Here is a 20,478-nt window from a genome sequence, read left to right as displayed (position 1 = left end):
AATCCAAATGTAGCTTACCAGGTGGTGATTGAGAGGGGTCACAGGAGGCAGGGATTATGTGCAGGGGGGCAGCACAGCTACTGTGGTCGGCGGCAGCCAGTGGGGTACAAGCCACTAACAATGTCAGTGTTAAGGACTTCACATAATGGCGCCCACCGTCCACAGATTGAGCTCTTGGCACAAGAGTTCCATCTACGCATGCGCTGCCTCTGGGCACCATTTGTTTGAAACATATCTTAATAAACCGTGCCAGCCAGAGCACAGTGGTAAGACACCAGATGTTTTTTTTTTTTTATAAAGACCATTTTTTTTTTCTTCTGAATTTGTGGCAAGTCTTATAATCCGGTGCATCTTATAAAACAAAATACGGTGGACCAGTAATAGGAGCTTTAGGTGTCACTACTGTTGAGGGAAGAGGCAGGAGCTGGATGTCACTATTCAGTGAGCCCTGGATGTGGCTTGTGATCCTCACTCAAAAGAGATAAGATTGGGGGTAGTTGAGTTGTTTTAGCAAGAATAAATTAAATAAAGAAATAGAAAAAAAAAAATGGAGGCAGTAAAACCAGAGTTTAAAGTAAGACATTGACACCATCCTTTATATCTGATTTATTAGGAAAGTTTAAACCTGCTCTTTAATACAGATTAGAAAGTATAATGAACACTGAACACAACACAACATATGCATATATAGAAGCTAGAGGGGGGAAGGTTGCACAGATCTGTTAGGATGAGGTGTGAAGCTTTATCAGCATCTAATATTTTCAGCTCAAAACAGGGGTAAATTAAAAGGAGGTACTCTAAGAAATCTAATAAAAATAACGTACATTTAAATATTACAAATTTTACTAAAAAAATACCTTTGTTGAGCAAAAAAAGTCATCTTTAGTTAGTGGACTATGTCAGCATCCAGCAGTCTCCCAGCAGTCCTACGTCTTAGGATGGGCTGCGTAAAGAGGTCTAGTGGAGACTGACTTGGGTGGGGGCAGCTTCCCTTCAGGCATCGTGAACACACATTCCTCTGTTCACCGAGCCCAACAGAACCGGCGGAAGACAGTTTGTATAGTTTATTCCAATAGTGCCACGCCGTCCTGCCCTCCGTTAGCTACAAAGGATATATGCTGCACTCTGCTCACCAAACAGACTATGAGGGAGTAGAAGAGTGCGTGGGAGCGGCCATGTTTCAAATCCAGATAGCAAAAAGGTAATTTTTAGTTTGTGCGCTAAATAAAAGAGGTATTTAGCAAAGTTTGTAATATTTAAACATACATTATCACCACATTTCTCAGAGTACCCCTTTAAGTAACTGAATACATCACTTAAGCCTTTCTAGCCAAGCTCTCTGGTTAGAGGTTTCACAATCTTCCAACACAGTGCAGAAATATTTTGTCCTGAAATTGCAGTCTATGGGAAACACTAGGATATACCAGCATAGGAGAACCTGTGATTAAAGGGTATTCCCATGTCTTGTCACCAATATCATTAAAGGCCTGACATCTGGTATCCTCACTGATCCAGAGAATGAAGAGGCATCTAGTGCTGCACTCCCAAACATTTTCCTCCATAGTGGCACCCCATCAACCTGAATCTGCTAGAACAGGTCATGATTTGACTGGATCTGTGCTGCGGAGCTCTGAACAGCCAGGTGTGCTGCGGAGCTCTGAACAGCCAGGTGTGCTGCGGAGCTCTGAACAGCCAGGTGTGCTGCGGAGCTCTGAACAGCCAGGTGTGCTGCGGAGCTCTGAACAGCCAGGTGTGCTGCGGAGCCACAGCACTGCACCCTCAACATGAGAATACCCCTTTTCCAGGGTTAGTTTCCACTCTGTAAAGTCAGTCCAAACTGTTATTCTTCCAAAAGCACCAGCAAAAAGTTAAATAAATAAACTGACAATTGATGTGAATGCCAATGTGTATTCTAAGCAGATTTACTAATATATAAAAAAAAAAAAAAAAAAAAAAAAAAAAAAAAAGGAAAACAGCAGCACTTGCAAACTCCATATACATCTGGTGATATGTGATCTACTGAAGATCCACGGTTGTGTGTTTCCTGCTGTGTGTCGTCATGCAGCTTTGATCTGCTCTAACGCTTACTCCATGGACAGTTATAGCGGCATAGTCCGCAATCACATGGCGAGGAGATGACTTGGCCGGAAAGCAATAGGAACGGCATCTTCTGCCTTCACAGCACACAGATCAGATATTCATTATAGTTTATAGGAAGTCACAATGAATACAATGGTAAAAACACAGTTTGAGGAGAGGAATTGAAACTCAAATAAAAAAAAAAAAAAAAAAAAAAAAAATTTTTTTGATATATTTATATAGGACACAACATGCAGCAAAACGCCCTGCTGCTAAGATGAGAAGCTGCTGAATTGTCTATTATAAACAGAGCAGTGCAACTATTTGGAACGATTCTTACAGTGTTATAGTGAGGAGAGGCGCAGCAGATCATTTCTCTTCACACCACTGGTTCTCTTTGCGTACCTGCAACATAGAAGAGAGAATGGCATTCAATGTTCACTGGAGGCAGTTACAGAGGCTAGCATTTACTCTAAGGGACCCTCTTCCAATCACAATAATTTACCATGGTACTAAGGAAGCTGCAGTACCATTTACAGCCACTACACAACGCATGGCACCGTGCTCGATTCTGCATACCATGCCCCTTACTTGTGATTGATGGAGGTGCTGGGACTCTTTCCTAAAACTAATGTCCAAATGAAGCCTTTTATCAGCAATACATCAGTATATGCCATAGTCCTTAGACAAAAGGAGCCCCAGCACCAGTATTTGATGCTCCTATGGCCAGCTTTCACTTGCGTGTTCTATCCTTGTTTTCCACAGGTACAACACAACTGTTATGGTGCATGGAGCTATTTGCATGAGCACTACAGCCTTCACGTCTGTCTAAGTCAGAAGAACAGTGTTTGTTCCACTTTTACATCACTGTAATGCTGCAGCCAATCAGCAACTTGATCAACTGCAGTGGTCACATGACATGTCACAGGACTGCCAGGGGACACAAGACTGAAAGAAGAGTGGTGCTGGGCAGGGAAGTATATATTTTTACTCTGTGTAGAAGCAGGTGGACATTAGTAAAGGGATAGGACAACTCTTAGTACAATGGATATGGAAAGTATTCAGACCTTTACATTTGTCACTGTTTCATTGCTGCCATTTGGTAAAAATCAAGATTTTTTTATTTTTATTTACACTGCACCCCATCTTGACAAAATTTTGCACATTTATTAACCCCTTCACGACCAGTCAAATTTTTCGCTTTCCGGGGGGGGGGGGGTTTCGCCATTCTTCCGAGACACGCAACTTATTTTTTTCAGTAAAAAAAAAAAAATTCGAAATGCGTAAAAAAATTGCGTAAAAATTGCAAAAAAAGTGCAACAGCACTATGGTTGAGATATTTTATTTACCGTGTTCACTATATGGTAAAACTGATGTGGGGGTGTGATGCCTCAGGTCGGTGCGAGTTCGTAGACACAAAACATGTATAAGTTTACTTTCATCTAAGGGGTTAAAAAAAAAAATCTGAAGTTAGTCCAAAAAAAAGTGGCGCACGTTTTACGCCATATTTGTGACCCGTAGCGTTCTCATTTTTCGGGATCTATGGCTCAGTTACTTATTTTTTGCGTCCAGAGCTGACGTTTGTTAACGAAACAATTTTTTGCGCAGATGCTACGTTTTGATCACCTGTTACTGCATTTAGCACAAAATTTGTGGCGACCAAAAAACAGTTTTGGTATTTGGATTTTCTCATAGTCTGGGAGTCCTTCAAGTCAATGTGTGGTGTGTGTTTTTTTTTTGCAAATTCTATGCGGGCTCTCATGTGTCTTGCACTGAGGAGAGGCTTTTGTCAGGCCACTCTGCACATAAAGGCCCGACTGGTGGAGGGCTGCAGTGATAGTTGACTTTGTGGACCTTTCTGTCATCACCCTACTGCATCTCTGGAGCTCAGCCACAGTGATCTTGGGGTTCTTCTTTACCTCTCACAAGGCTCTTCTCCCATGATTGCTCAGTTTGCCTGGACTGCCAGGTCTAGGAAGAGTTCTGGTGGTCCCAAATTAGGGGATTATGGAGGCCACTGTGCTCTTGGGAACCTTGAGTACTGCAGAAATTCTTTTATCACCTTGGCCAGATCTGTCTTGCCACCATTCTGTCTGAGCTCCTTGGGCAGTTCCTTTGACTGCATGATTCTCATTTGGTCTGACATGCACTGTGAGGTCTTATATAGAGAGGAGTGTGCCTTTCCAAATCAAGTCCTATCTTTTTAATTAAACACAGCTGGACTCCAATTAAGGAGTAGAACCATCTCAAGGAGGATCACAAGGAAATGGACAGCATGTGGCTTAAATATGAGTGTCTGTGCAAACGGTCGGAATACTTATGACTGCGATATTTCAGTTTTTCTTGTTTAATCCCTTAACGACCATGGGCAATAATCTTGCATCCTAGCGGTCAGTGTTAACTGCCCGTGGTCTGCTGCCGGCAGCTTGCAGTGATCGGCGCACATCTCAGCTGATTTATACAGCCTAGATGTGTGCCTGCCAAGCATGGGCAGAATCGTTATCTGCCCGTGCCGTTGTGACAGCGCCATTATGGCATCGGCGGTAAAAATTTACTCACTGGCCGATACTGGAAATCACGTGATGTGATCACGTGACTTCCGGTGGTTGTCATGGTAGCACAGGGTCATGTGATGAATCCTGTGGCACACAACTCATTCTTTTTCACCTGGCCCAGAGCTGGGTTAGACGGTAAATCAGTAGCGATTCAGATTACTGATCCATATAGCCCCATAGGGGACATGGTAAAATAAAAAAAATTAAAAAAAAATATATATTTATTTTATTTAATTTATTTTTATGATATTTCCGCGTTCAGGAATGTCCGATCTATCAAAATATAAAATCAATCTGATTGGTAAACGCCGTAGCGGCAAAAAAATAAGATTCTCTGGTCTGATGAGACAGATAGAATTATCACCAAAAAGTTCTAAGTGGTATATGTAGAGAAAACCAGGCACTACTCATCACCTGCCCAATACAATCCAGACAAACAGTGAAACATGGTGGTGGCATCATGCTATGGGGGATTTTTCAGCTGCAGTAATTGGATGAGTGGTTGCAATTGAAAAGAAAAGAAAAAAAAAATGAATGCTGCCAAGTGCAGAGATAACCTCTTCCAGAGTGCTCTGGACCTCAGACTTGGCCAATGGTTCACCTTCCAACAAGACAATGACCCTAAGCACACAGCTAAAATGACAAAAAGGAGTGACTTCGGAACAATTCTGTGACCATTCTTGACTGGCCCAGCCCAAGCCCTGACCTAAACCCAATTGAGCATCTCTGGAGAGACATAAAAATAGCTTTCCACCATCCAACCTGACGGAATTGGAGAGGATCTACGAGGAAGAATGGCAGAGGATGCCCAAATCCAGGTGTGAAAAACTTGTTGCATCATTTCCAAGACGACTCATGGCTGTACTAGCTCAAAAGGGTGCTTCTACTCAATACTGAGCAAAGGGTCTGAATACTTATGACAATGTGATATTTCAGCTTTTCTTGTAGAAATTTTTGCAAATTTATGAAACAATTCTAGTTTTTTTTTCTGTCAAGATGGGGTGCAGAGTGTACATTAATGAGAAAATAAAATACCTTTTGAATTTACCAAATGGCTGCAATAAAACAGTGAAAGATTTAGGGGTCTGAATACTTTCAGTATCCACTGTATGTAGAAGAACAGAAGTTATTTTTTTTTTATTTCTTAGGAGAAAAACTAAGACAAAAACAGATGAAGTGGACCAAAACATGAACGAAAAACTGAATTACATGTCTGGGGTACAGGACACCATAACAGATTATAAACTAGCGCATCTATGGCGTGCACCCAGTGCCCATTTTGGCAGAAATTGGACACAAGTGGAAGAAACTGGTGTGGAAATGTGTAAAGTTGCTAAAATTTGCCAGAATGCCGAAAAGTTTAAGCCTTTTAAAAGCTTTTACACCAGAAATTTGGCATGAAAGCTTTGCGTAATCAGCCCCTAAGTATTTACATGTTAGTTTTTCTGGTTCTGTGAAAAAAGGCTGAATCAGATCTTTAGTCACCGGCATCAGATTTCTAGCCATCATCTCTCAGCATTTTTTAAATAAGTTACCTGTGCCTCTTCCTCTTCAGTAAAGTCGTTTTTAATATTAAATGTCTTCCGAATTTCTTCTGGCGTTTTGCCTTTAATCATGTTTGCCACGGTTTTGCAGGTTACATCAAGAAGTCCTTTAATATCCAAATAGTTGGCAGCCTGGATAAAAATATAACTCAGAATAAGTTACATGGCAAAATAATTACAAAATTTCTCTACACGACACCTACAAAGGACAAGTTTAGAGAACCCATTTTAATCTACCTAATCTTGGAATTTGAGTAAATACGGGAATTTTCAGTTCTTGCCCAAGAAGATTCTCATTCTGGAGAAACAATCTTCTAAAATTTGCTTAAATTACCTATGGTAAGTGGGTTTCAACAGGGAACACTTATCAACGTGGGACTCTAACAAGCAGAAGTCAGGCAAAGATTGCTCACCAGGATAAGTTCAAATAGAGTTCCTTGGTCTACTTTAAGAAATTCCTGGTCCCATACGGGAATATCATCTGTCCTCTTCTCCTTATTCTCATCATCCTCTGGTGGGGGAGGGTCATCTTTGTGGTGGGTGCACCACTGGATCACCTAGAAAAACAGTAGAAAATGAAGAGGAAGCATAAATTGCTGTGCTGACCAAGAAACCACCCAGCTCCCTCTTACAAAAGAGAAGACAGTTTCCTACAGACATTGAACATCATCAAAAACTAGTGAAGTGCTATGTAGATAAATGGGTCATCGGTGGTGGAGCAGGGTCACACGAGGCAGGGGAGGTGGTGGAGCAGGTCAATGCTATGACCGGCGTCCCAGATGCTGTGAGGTTGGCAACTTTCAAAAAGTGTTGGGAGGTCTGGGCATCAAAGAAATGGCACCCGGAGTCAGCGCATGCACAGATTGAGCTATCAGCTCAATGACAAGCCGAGATCTCATCTGCGCACGCGCCACCTATGAGCGCTATTATCCTCAAGTCCGCTGCTGCTGGGAGAACAATTGGCCGGAGGCAGTGGAAGGGCCGATTAGTTCTTGCACCGAGGGCTCCACCTGCGCATGTGCCGCATCCAAGCGCCATTATTTGAAGCCCGCACTGCTGACATTTTCAGGATGGACCTGCCTCACCGTTCATAGCAGAGCAGCCCACCCTGAAGGCTCCAACACAGCACCTGCCTCCTACGACCCCTCTCCACCACCTTCCAGTTAGGTGCATTCGCATTATAAGACGCACGCCTCATTTTCCTCCCAAGTCTTCGGGAGGAAAATTGCGTCTTATAAATCTGAAAAATACGATATACATATATTTGGCATCATATTGATCTGGAGAATCATACTGCTAGGTCAGTTATATGGTAAAATGAATGAAAAAGGAAAAAAAAAATAAAAAAACGCAAAAACACAATTGTAGAATTTCACTTTTTTTGCTATTCTGTAACATTTGGAATTTTTTTCCCCCGACTTTCCACTCTACATCATATGATGTTATTCAAACAAGCAACTGATCCTGCAAAAACAAGCACTAATACGGATGTATCAATGGAAAAATAAAATAAAGTTATAGAAAGACGACACATTTACCTTCTTGAGAATTGCTGCATTAACATTAGGAAGTGGCACAGGATCATCATCCCCTTCATCATCCATGCCCAGATCTGAAGAAACAGTGGAAAGATCAAGATAAGAGAATGCAGATCACTGACAGCACTAATCACATGAATACAGTTTGAGTTTCTCTTCTGCAATATTTTGGGAAAATTTTTTATACCAGTATAGTATTTTATAAACCAATAGATAGATTATTTTTTACTACTAGTACAGACTTATGTGGTAATAGAAAACATCAGATGCTTTATAGTGTACAGTGCTACAGGCATCAGCGTTTTCTCCCATGCAGTCACTGATATCCATATGAAATGGTTGCAGATACACCAGGTGAAAACCAGTAATGGTATGACGGGCGATGAGCTCACCTTCCAGCATGGTCTTGATGGTAACGGATTGCTTTGCAATTTCTACATCTACTTCGAAGATCTCGCCATCGGAGCTCTGCAATTTTATAGAAGGCATCTGTGGAAGAAGAGGCACAAGTTATGGATTCCTGCACATCAAAGCAATTACTACTCACTGCTTCCGGAATGGATCCATTATTTGCTAAGGCTTTAATCAGCTTTTTAGACGCTCTAGTACATGTCAAACTCAAAGCCCTCATTTTAAAAACATTAAAAATGTAATAAACTGTATATTAATCAAGAACTGTAGATGAATTACACAATAACTATACACAAGTGTACTAGCAACTTGTTTTCTGTTCTTAGTTATTTTCATGATCAATGGATACGGATAGTTGGAGACTTGGCGTTTCAGGTTATTTACCAATATGTTAAAGGGGACATGTCAGCACTTTTTCTACCACAGACAAGTGGAGTCTAAGAAAAAAAAAATAATCACTGTAAAGATTATTAAATTCATACCAAAAGTGATTTTTATTTATTGATTTTTTTTTTTTAAAGAAATCCCTTGAAGAATTTTTATCAGCTGCTGAAAAACCGTATTTGGACGCAGCTCAAAAACGCTACAAGTAGAGTTTTTGAAAACAGTTAAAAAACTGCAAGTCGCTTGATCCTCACTATAACGCACGCATACGCATGTTGACGCGAGTGCAGTGAAAATGTATTGAAATGAAAACGCATTTGCACTGGATTAGTTTTTGCATTAAAAACGTTCATGACGCATGTTAAAAAAAAAACGTAGTGTGAAAGCAGCCTTACTATTACGGAAATCAAAGTGACACCACAGTCCTAAGTGGCACAATGTGGACGACTAAGAGTAAATGACCACGATCAAGACCCGCTGCGTTCTGGACGCAGCGGGTCATCACCTGCGGGTCAGTGAGTCTCTTCCACAGGAGACCACAGCTGCCCGGGCCCACGATCAGGGTTCAGGGCGCTGTGGTCTCTCTACGGAGGACGTCTGCGACTCCGCAGCAAAGAATTAGCATGCTTGTGGCTTGGAAAGCCTCACTACAGCTCAGTTTTCGCTGCGGGCTGTACACGCACAGTCAGCATGGGTTCTCTATAAATCCCATGTACTGTGCTTGCACTGTTCAAAGCAGCGTTTTGGACACCTTAACTTGTTAAGGGAACAGACCCTTTCACGTTTTAGATAAAACCCAATAGGAAAAGTGGTCAAAAAAAAACACAAAAAACTAAACTGTTCAGAGTCAAATCTTTTTACAGAGGGGAACACGATTAAGTGAACGTGTTTTCTGTAAGTGAGGTAAACAAACGGAAAGCCATGCAAAGCTGTAATGAGAGTGATGGGCGGGGCGGGGGTAAAGGTGATTTTAGATCTACACATCAGAAGATGACGTACATTGCCGCCCACACAGGACACCAGGCCGAGAGTCTGGAGCTCAGAGTGGTACACCCAGTGCCCAAATACACCAACATATGGGTAATAAGGTGAGCCCTGCATCAGAAGATGACATGGTGCCCCGCACTGCTAGTCTAGGACTACCAGGTAACTGCTCTATTCAGTGCTGGATCTCTATCTTCGCTGTATTATTGTAATTTTATAATAGAAAAGTTCATGCTTTATTAAACTGGCATCTTTGACCCATTGAAGCTGGAATATTCACTAGGAAAATCTAGGTCAGAATGAAAGATCTTTTTTGGCAGTTTTCCTGTCTAGTAATAAAATGACTTAAGTCTCCAGCGCTAGTCTTCTAAAATGTCAACTTTGATATTAGTCTTAACGCCAGTTATAGAAAGTATACCGGCTTCATCAGGTGTAACCGCCATTTAATATATGTATTTTATACTGCAGAATCAAGTGACCGGAATTAATCTGAATTCTAATAGAGGATTACAAGACATGGCTTGTCTCCAATGATCTGAATGTGTGATCCAGGGTTTCTCCAAGAACGTGACACTACAACTCCCAGCATGTCATGACAGCTGCAGGAACAGGAGACTAGCTTGAAAGGACTTGAGGCTTTTGCATGATGCAAGTCTCAGCGCCCATAAGAAATGTGAACACTCATCCACTCACCTCTGCGCAGCATGGCTGGCACAGATGCCCACACGGTGACACTGACAACATTTAGGGCTTCGTTACTCGTAGAGACGTTCCAGCGATCCCGACAACGATACGACCTGGTCAGGATCGCTGGTACGTTGCTACATGGTCGCTAGTAAGCTATCAAACAGGTAGATCTAATTAGCGACGCAGCAACGATACAGTAATCCTTATCACGACCTCGGCGGTCGTTGGGACCCTGTCACACAGCAGCTATTCTGACTCAGACCTCGATAGAGGCATAATTTTTCCACCCAGGCGTGCCAACAAGGTCGCTCGTTGTCGCTATGGCGTCAAACACAGCGATACATGCTGCCCAGCCGCACACCAACGATCAAAAAATTAACCAGGACATTCAGGTACGATCAGTGATATCGCAGCGGGGGCCGGTCACTGTGTCACACGTAGCGAGGTCGCTGTTGCGTCACAAAACCTGACGTTTCAGCGATCTCACTAATGACATCTCTATGTATGACAGAGCCTTTAGACTCTAAATTCTTAACAAGAAGCTTATTTTCTAGCCTATCCCTGCAAAACATTCATTAACCCCTGGAAGCACCCTAACGTAACATGACAGGTGCACAAGTAGGAAGGCTGCAGGGCCAGGCCCGCCTCTAACAAGAGGAAAGCCAGCGCCACCTGATGCTGTGTAACCATTTAGATGCAGATGTCAATCACTGACTGTGGCAGTCAATGGGCTGATTGGCCACACACGCAGTAACCAGCGCCCCTCCCCCTTCACTGAAGAAAGTCAATCACTACAAACTGGTATTCTATAGTGTTTGTGGTATAGTATACAAGTAGTCAGATGACAGCAGGATCAAGCCCCCTGAAATAACTAAAAATGAACCATAAATATATAAAAAAAAAAGTAACCATCCTCCTCCCATTAAGAATTAAAGCAAATTAAAAAGCGAAGATAAAAATTACTCACATCCCTATAGGTCAGATAAAAACCACCGCACAACACAGATGCGCTTGTACTGCCCCATTAACGGGGGGGGGGGGGGGGGGGGGAATGGGCACTCCATAAAAATTATTTTTTTATTTGTAACACATTCTGTATATTGTTTGTGTCACTAACCACACGGTAAACAAACATGAGAACAAACACACACCCCCAAAAAAAAAAAAAATGGGACTTAGAGTGGAAAAAAAAACCAAAAAAAAAAACTTATATACACAATATATTATACACATTATATACACACTAATATATATGTATGTATATAAGGTGTATGTGTAGAATATATTTAGTGTGTATGAGATTATATGTATATTAATCTCATATGCACTGACATACACACTAATATATATGTGTGTGTCTATATAAGGTGTATGTAGAATATATTAGTGTGTGATTATATTATATAAAAAAAACTCACACTAATGCATATTATACACGTACACCTTACATACACACACATACATATATATTAGTGTGTATATAAGGTGTATGTGTATAATGTTAGTGTGCATATAAGATTATTAATATACATATAATCTCACACTAAATTTTTTATACACATACACCTTATATACACACACACTAATATATATATATATATATATATATATATATATATATTAGTGTGTGTGTATATAAGTTGTATGTATAATATACATACACACTTTATATACGCATGCATACATACGCATACATACACACACACACACACACACACACACACACACACACACACACACACACACAGATCCAATGGACGGCGTCACTGCAGACTCCTCGCCCAGACTGAGGCCTCACCCAGCTGTGTGGACAGGAGAGGCATACAGGGGGAGAAGGCGCCAGGCTCAGGGCTGTCATGTAAGCGGCCATCCCCCGGGCTGGTAGGCTAGGCCTCTGGCTCCGTATAGGAGCACCGCACGCCCATGGAGCAGCTCCGTGCCCGCTCCTGAGGGGAGACAAGCCGCCGCCCGCGTACATAGGCCCCGACCCCTCCACACACGACGTCCCCGGCCATGAACTCACCGCGCTAAGCTCGTCCTCAGACACAAGGCCTCACCGCTGCCTGCCGGCCACACTACTCCACCTCCCAGGGAGCTGCGTCACCCAAGCCAAGGGGCGGGACTCTTGTAACGTACTCTGCAACGTCCTGGAAGCTAGAACTTCACCACGGCTATATAATGTGTCTCCAGGAACGAGGCAGATGCTCGGAACAGGCAGCACTATCGGTCTCCAAGAAAATGGCGGAGAAACCGGAACTAGGAACTAAATCTGGGGCACTTTCCTTGGGCATCTACCTCATGCGCCAAAGGGGCGGGTACTGCCGAAACTACAACCAATAAGGGAGAGGACAACTATTACGTAAAGGAAGTCCAGCCAATCAGGACGAGGCGCCGCCCAGTATCCAGGGAAGCAGCTGGGCTCTCGCCTGGTAACTGTGGTGAGAGCGGGGACAGTAGGGGCGGGGGGCCTTGTTAACCCTTTCCCCAGAAGCTGCCGTTTTCCCCTCCGTTTCTGGCTGTCCTGTGCTCCCTGAGGTGGCCGCACGAGGCTCCGTTCCCCACAGACTGTTACGTTTAGCGCAGCCATAGAGAACAGCGAGAGATATTTACTGACTCGAATATTAGAAGAAAGGCTGTGTAGACTTTCTTTCTGATTGATTGCTCTCAGTGTATGAATATGAAACCTCATGAAACAGGCTGGACAGAAATGATGGTTCCCCTTAAAATAATGTGATAAAAGGACATGTTAAATCAAGGTGTGTCCACTAATTAGCATTAAAGGCGTCTATAATCTTGTAATCAGTCAGTGGGCCAGTATATAGGGCTACAGATACTCACTGTGCTGTTTGGTGACATGATGTGTACCACACCCAACATGGACCAGAGCAAGCGAAGAAAAGAGTTGTCTCAGGAGATTAGAAAGAAAATTATAGACCAACATGTTAAAGGTACACAGGAGAATGTCCTATGAACAGATGACACAAGATGGAACTTTTTGGCAAGGCACATCAGCTCTATGTTCACAGATAGAAAAAGAAAGCATATCAATAAAAGAACACTGTCCCTACTGTGAAACATGGAGGAGGCTCTGTTATGTTCTGGGGCTGCTTTGCTGCATCTGGCACAGGGTGTCTTGAATCTGTACAGAGTACCATGAAATCTTAAGACTATCAAGGGATTCTAGAGAGAATGTGCTGCCCTGTGTCAAAAAGCTTGGTCTCAATCGTAGGTCATGGGTCTTTCAACAGGATAATGACACAAAACACAGCTATAAACACCCAAGAATGGCTAAGAGGGAAACATTGGACTATTCTGAAGTGACCTTCTAGTGACCAGCTGGGTTAGTGAGTATGAACAGTTGGGTTAGTGAGCTTGGTGATGTTTTCTCCCTTCCACTACAATCATGCTTACCCCTGCCCCCATGTGATAGGGGCCTGTTGAATGATGTCATGAAGTATGAAGCCCATACACTCTAAAGGGTGCTTTACAAGCTGCGATATCGCTAACGATATATCGTCGGGGTCACGTCGTTAGTGACGCACATCCGGCAGCGTTAGCGACATCGCAGCCTGTGACACCAAGGAGCGACGATCAACGGTCGCAAAAAACGTCAACAATCGTCGATCGTTGACACGTCGCTCCTTTTCATAATATCGTTGCTGCTGCAGGTACGATGTTGTTCGTCGTTCCTGCGGCATCACACATCGCTACATGTGACACCGCAGGAACGAGGAACATCTCCTTACCTGCGTCCACCAGCAATGAGGAAGGAAGGAGGTGGGCGGAATGTTCCGGCCGCACATCTCCTCCCCTCCTCTTCTATTGGGCGGCCGCTTAGTGACGCCGCAGTGACGTTGCTATGACGCCAAACGCACCTCCCCCTTGAAGGAGGGATTGTCCGGCGGTCACAGCGACGTCGCTAAAAAGGTATGTGCGTGTGACGCTGCCGTAGCGATAATGTTCGCTACGACAGCGATCACCACATATTGCACCAATGACGGGGGCGGGTGCTATCATGCACAACATTGCTAGCTATCGCTAGCGATGTCGCAGCGTGTAAAGCACCCTTAACGTCTACCAGAGACTGGTAAGTATAGCGCGCTTGCTTTACTTTTTTTTTTTTCTGTCTACCTTTTTTTTTTTTTACTATCCAAGTGCCAGATCCAGGTCAATCCTGACCCAGCACTCAAGTAGCCTTGAACCCTTGCTAATCTTGACATCTCAGAAAAAATGCTTTAAAAATGCCACAAAACTGCACCAAAATGGCAGGAGACATCCTGCCACAAGATCAGGTTTTGGTCAGGAAAAAAACGCTGCAAAAAACGTCCAGTGTGAATATAACCTAAGAAAGGATGGTGGGTAAGAGCACTTATCAACACCACTAACGCTAAGGGAGACAAAAAGACACAATACAGGTAAACACAAATGCTACCACCTGAGCCCAGGTAAATAGCAAAAGTCAAACACTTATCTTAGGAGCAGCTACCATAGTAGTCTCTGGAACAACAAGAGGAGACGACCGCTGCAGACCACAGCCAAGAACAATTAAAAAACTGCACCCAAACCACGTCAGGGTGAGGTTTATAAAGGAAGTCAGAGGCTGGCAACGGAGAGGAAAAATTGACAGTTTCCTAGGGTCATATAGTCCTAAACTCAGCCAACCAAGGGACAAGAATGACGGCTGCATCTAGCCAATATGCGGCTGTCACCTCCAGGTTTCCTATATGAGGATCTTTGTTGAATTGGGCACCAACAATACTTATGAGATAGTGGAGCCAGAGTCTGACAAGGGATTTAGACTAACTGTCTCTACTTCTCTCATTTACATTGAACATGCTGAACAGATTATCATCAGGTGTGTGCAACAAGAAGAATATCACCATGAGTGTGACAGTATCTCACATGCTACCAATCTGAACAGCACACTCTTTGAATTAAACCCAGAGGTCAATCATCGTAAGTTACTAAGAGTCAGTGGCCGTATAAACAAATCTGATCTATGCAGTAAGGATCAAAATTCTATCAACATCCCAAATGTATTATCACTACTCTATTGGTCCGACACTATCATCAATGAGTGCAGCACCAAGGCAGACAGCTTACGGAAGGCGCCATTAGGTCTTCTAGCTTGTGGATTGTAGGAATGAAGAGGTGTATCTCCTTAGTGCTCCACAGATGCATTAATTGTTAAAGATTAAAATGAAAACACCCACATCTACAGATGGTGAATCTTCCAGCAGGTCGGCTAAGTACAGACGTTTTTGGCACATGGTTGATTGAGAAAACAGAAGTATTGAGAAAGCTGCAACATTAATAATCAACAGTTTATATAAAAACCTTCCCTGTAATTGTGGATGCGAATTTTGTGGGAAACCAGCAACATTAAGGAATTGGAGAAAAAGGAATTGATGGCACAAGCAATAAAATATCAAAACTTTGCTTTTTCTTCTTTTTTTATTAGAAATCCATTAGAATTATCCATAATAAGACTATGATTAAGGACAATGTGCTGTGTGCTCCAGAAATGTGTAAGTCTGTAACTAAAAGTGATTACAATTTCTATACCCTTTGAATGGATATATGATAATGAATAAGCAAAGTTTTTCTATTTTCACTGGTTGTACCATCAGTTCCTTTTTCTACAATTGTTTTTGGCTGATGGTCGATTGTTACATGAAGAGCTTGAAATGGAGTCACAAACTGTAAATTGTGGGCTGTGCTGTTTACTTGTCTCAGTACATATTGAAGTGATTGAATCCATGGTTTCCTCTTCATCAATGCCTTCAGAAGATTATTTTCCATCTGGGGACCCATCAAACAACTTATTTCTAACTGCGGCACAAACTTTGTAGGAGCCTGTAAGAAACTGTAGCTAGGCAATTTATTGACGCCATTGGATGCATCTGGGTGTTCAACTCTCTATATTCATCTAATATTGGAGGATCCTAGGAATGATTGGAATCCTTGATTTGATGTTGCTGGTCTACAAGCTGCCTTTCACTCAGACCCTGACATTCCAACAATTTTTACACTGGCCACACTTCTTACACAAAAGATTGGAGCTGCTGCTATACCTCCAGGAAATTTTGATAACAGTAAAGGCTGCTTTACACGGTACGACCGATTGTGCAATTTCACAATCGATCGTACCCGCCCCCGTCCTTTTTGCATCACGGGCAAATCGCTGCCCGTGTCGCACAAAGTCAGTAACCCCCGTCACACGTACTTACCTCTCGTGCGACCTCGCTGTGGGCGGCGAACGTCCACTTCCTGGAGTGTGAGGGATGTTCGGCGTCACAGCGACGTCACACGGCCGCCGGCCAATGGAAGCGGAGGGGCGGAGATGAGCGGGACGTAAACATCCCGCCCACCTCCTTCCTTCACATAGCCGGCGGCGGCCGCATGACGCAGGTGAGCTGCTGTTCATCGTTCCCGGGGTGTCACACGGAGCGACGTGTGCTACCCCGGAAACGATGAACAACTAAATTAAACGATATTATGGAACCTAGCGAGCAGTACACGACTCATGATTTGTAAGCGATACTGCGTCGCTAGGAGGTGTCACACAGGCCGGCATCGCCAGCGATGCCGGATGTGCGTCACAAAAACCGTGACCCCGAGGATCTATCTTACGATAGTTTGTCTGGTGTAAAGCAGCCTTTACAGTTACAGACATCAATAAAGGCAAGTAGAACACCTGCCTCATGTGTTCTGGCACTGTTGGAAGACTGAATACCTGCATTTACTTCAAAGCCATCACAAATGGCAAATGTCGAAGCCTAACCTCCAAAAAGGCGACTTTGTCCTTAACCCCTTAAGGACGAAGCTAGTTTTGTACTTAATGCCCAGGCCATTTTTTGTAATTTTGACCAGTGTCACTTTATAAGGTTATAACTCTGGAACGCTTCAATGGATCCCGGTGATTCTGAATTGTTTTTTTTTCGTGACATATTGGACTTCATGTTAGAGGGAAATTTAGGATGATATTTTTTTTTTTTATTTGTGAAAAAATCTGAAATTTGAGAAAAAAATTTAAAATTTTGCAATTTTCAAACTTTTAATTTTTATGCCCATAAACCAGAGAGTTATGTCACACAAAATAGTTAATGAATAACATTTCCCACTTGTCTACTTTACATCAGCGCAATTTTTGAAACAACATTTTTCGGGGTTAGGAAGTTAGAAGGGTTCAAAGTTCATCAGCAATTTCCCATTTTTTCAACAAAATTTACAAAACCATTTTTTTAGGGACCACATCCCATTTGAAGTGACTTTGAGAGACCTAGGTGACAGAAAATACCCCAAAGTGACACCATTCTAAAAACTGCACCCCTCAAGGTACTCAAAAGCACATCCAAGAAGTTTATTAACCCTTCAGGTGCTTCACAGGAACTAAAGTAATGTGGAATGAAAAAAAATAAAAATTAACATTTTACCTAAAAATGTTACTTTAGCACTAATTTTCTTACTTTTTCAAGAGTTAACACCAAAAATTGGACCTCACACTTTGTTACCCACTTTCTTATGAGCGCGCCAATACCCCACATGGGGTCAGAAACCTTTGTTTGGGTAAATGGGAGGGCTTGGAACGAAAGGAGCAATATTTGAATTTTGGAAAACAAAGTTGGCTGAAACAGATTGCGGGCACCATGTTGCATTTACAGATCTGCTAAGGTACCTAAACAGCAGGAACCCCCCTCAAGTGACCCCATTTTGGAAACTAGACCCCTTAAGGCTTCTATCGAGGGGTATAGTGAGCATTTTGGACCCACAGGTACTTCACAGATTTTGATAACGTTACGTTGTCATATTGAAAATTGTCATTTTTTTCAAAAATGTTGCTTTAGCATCAATTTTCTCACTTTTTCAAGAGGTAATTCCAAAAATTTTACCCACATGTTTGTTACCCACTTTTTTATGAGCGCGGTGATACCTCACATGTGGTCTGAAACCTACGTTTGGACAAATGGGAGGGCTTGGAACGAAAGGAGCAATATTTGAATTTTGGAAAGGAAATTTGGCTGAAAAAGATTGCGGTCACCATGTCGCATTTGGAGGACCCCTAAGGTACGTAAACAGCAAAAAACTACCACAAGTGACCCCATATTGGAAACTAGGCCTCTCAAGGAATTTATCTAGATGTTTGGTGAGTACCCTGAACCCCCAGGTGCTTCACAGAAGTTTATAACGTTGAGCCATGAAAATAAAAAAATAAAGTTTTACCACAAAATTGTTACTTCAACCAGGTAGCCTTTTTTTCACAAGGGTAACAGGAAAAAAATCCCCATGAAATTTATTGTGCAATTTCTCCTGAGTTTGGTGATATCTTATATGTGGTGGAAATCAACTGTTTGGGCACACGGCAGGGCTCGGAAGGGAAGGAGTGCAATTTGACTGCAAAATTGGCTGGAATCAATAGCGGACACCATGTTGCATTAGGAGAGCCCCTGAGGTGCCTAAACAGTGGAGGTCCCGCACAAGTGACCCCATTCTGGAAAATAGACCCCTCAAGGAATTTATCTAGATGTTTGGTGAGTACCCTGAACCCCCAGGTGCTTCACAGAAGTTTATAATGTTGAGCTGTGAAAATAAAAAAAATACATTTTTACCACAAAATTGTTACTTCAACCAGATAGCTTTTTTTTTAACAAGAGAAAAAGGAAAAAAATCATCATAAAATTTATTGTGCAATTTCTCCTGAGTATGCTGATACCTTATGTGTGGTGGAAATCAACTGTTTGGGTGCACAGCAGGGCTCGGAAGGGAAAAAGTGCCATTTGACTGAACATTTGGCTGGAATAATTAGTGGACGCTATGTCGCATTTGGAAAGCCCCTAAGGTGCCTAAACAGTGGAGGTCCCCCACAAGTGACCCCATTCTGGAAACAAGACACCTCAAGGCTTTTATCTAGGTGTATATTGAGCATTTTGAATCCACGAATACTTCACAGAATTTGATAAGCTTAGGTTGCCATATTGAAAATTTTCATTTTTTTCACAAAAATGTTTCTTTAGCATCACATTTCTCACTTTTTCAAGAGGCAACAACAAAACGTGGACCCCACAGGTTGTTATCCAATTTCTTGTGAGCGCAGGGATACCCCATATGTGGCCAAAAACCTCTGTTTGGATAAATGGGAGGGCTTGGAATGGAAGGAGCACCATTTGAATTTTGGAAAGGTTGAAATCAATTGCGCGCACCATGTAACATTAGCAGGGTACCTATACATCAGAAACCCCCCACAAGTGACCCCATTTTGGAAACTGGACCCCTCAAGGATTTTATTCAGGAGTATAGTAAGCATTTTTAATCCACAAGTACTTCACAAAAATGTTGCTGTAGCAACAATATTCTCACTGTTAGGCTATGTGGCCATGATCCAGCGACATGGCGTCTAGAGCCTTCCTGCAGAGATGTGAGTGTTGTCCACGGGAGAACGCAGCTGCCCATGCCCACGATTTGGGTTCAGGCTGCTGTGGACTTTAGTTCTATTCTACCTGCAGAGAACACTCATCTCCGCAGCATAAATTGACATGCTGAGGCTCGGGAAGCTGCGCCACAGGTCGGTTTATGCTGCGGAGAAAAGAAGCACAGTGGGCATGAGATTTCTAAAAATCCTTCCACTGTGCTTCTACTGCACAACACAGCGTTATGGATGCAGGGAAAACACTCTGCGCCCAAAACGCTGCAAACCCTGATTGTGGGCACATAGTCTAAAATGCTACAATGCATGAATGGATAGATGTCAAACATATATAACGTCCCACCCCCCTGCATATTCTCAGCTGGCGCCCTTTAGTGCCTTTCATGTGGCACTAAAGGATGCCTAGCCTTGTATTTAGCCCAAAAAGAAAAAAAATAATTAAAGTAAATTACGTGGGATGCCTCCTATGTTTGATAGCCAGCTAGGGTAAAGCAGACAGCTGTAGCCTGCAAACCACAGCTGACAGCTTCATCTTGTCTGGTGATCAATTTGGAGGGCTCCCCAAGCTGTTTTGTTTTTTTTTTAATTATTTATAAATAAATAATTAAAAAAACAAACGTGGGGTCCCCCCAAATTAGATCACCAGCCAAGGTGAAGCTGACAGCTGGGGTCTGGTATTCTCAGGGTGGGAAGAGCCATGGTTATTGGACTCTTCCTAGCCTAAAAATAGCAGGCCGCAGCCGCCCCAGAAGTGGCGCATCCATTAGATGTGCCAATCCTGGCGCTTCGCCCCAACTCATCCCGTTGCCCTGGTGCGGTGGCAAACGGGGTAATAAATGGGGTTGATACCAGATGTGTAATGTCACCTGGCA

General features: G+C 42.8%; 1 protein-coding gene across 1 annotated transcript; it reads right to left on the bottom strand.

The window, feature by feature from the left end:
- Positions 1-591: 591 nt before the first annotated feature.
- SKP1 (S-phase kinase associated protein 1) lies at positions 592-12,312 on the bottom strand. Its single transcript, XM_075344476.1, has 6 exons — positions 12,206-12,312; positions 8,109-8,205; positions 7,717-7,790; positions 6,592-6,735; positions 6,170-6,310; positions 592-2,484 (listed from the first exon to the last, which is right to left on the bottom strand). The coding sequence occupies exons 2-6, from the start codon at positions 8,203-8,205 to the stop codon at positions 2,449-2,451; spliced, it is 492 nt and encodes a 163-aa protein (XP_075200591.1). The 5' UTR covers positions 12,206-12,312; the 3' UTR covers positions 592-2,448.
- Positions 12,313-20,478: the final 8,166 nt, after the last annotated feature.

The sequence above is a fragment of the Anomaloglossus baeobatrachus genome, chromosome 4 (genome assembly GCF_048569485.1).
Source record: "Anomaloglossus baeobatrachus isolate aAnoBae1 chromosome 4, aAnoBae1.hap1, whole genome shotgun sequence".
NCBI lineage: Eukaryota > Metazoa > Chordata > Amphibia > Anura > Aromobatidae > Anomaloglossus > Anomaloglossus baeobatrachus.
This window is presented reverse-complemented; position numbering and strand designations above follow the sequence as displayed.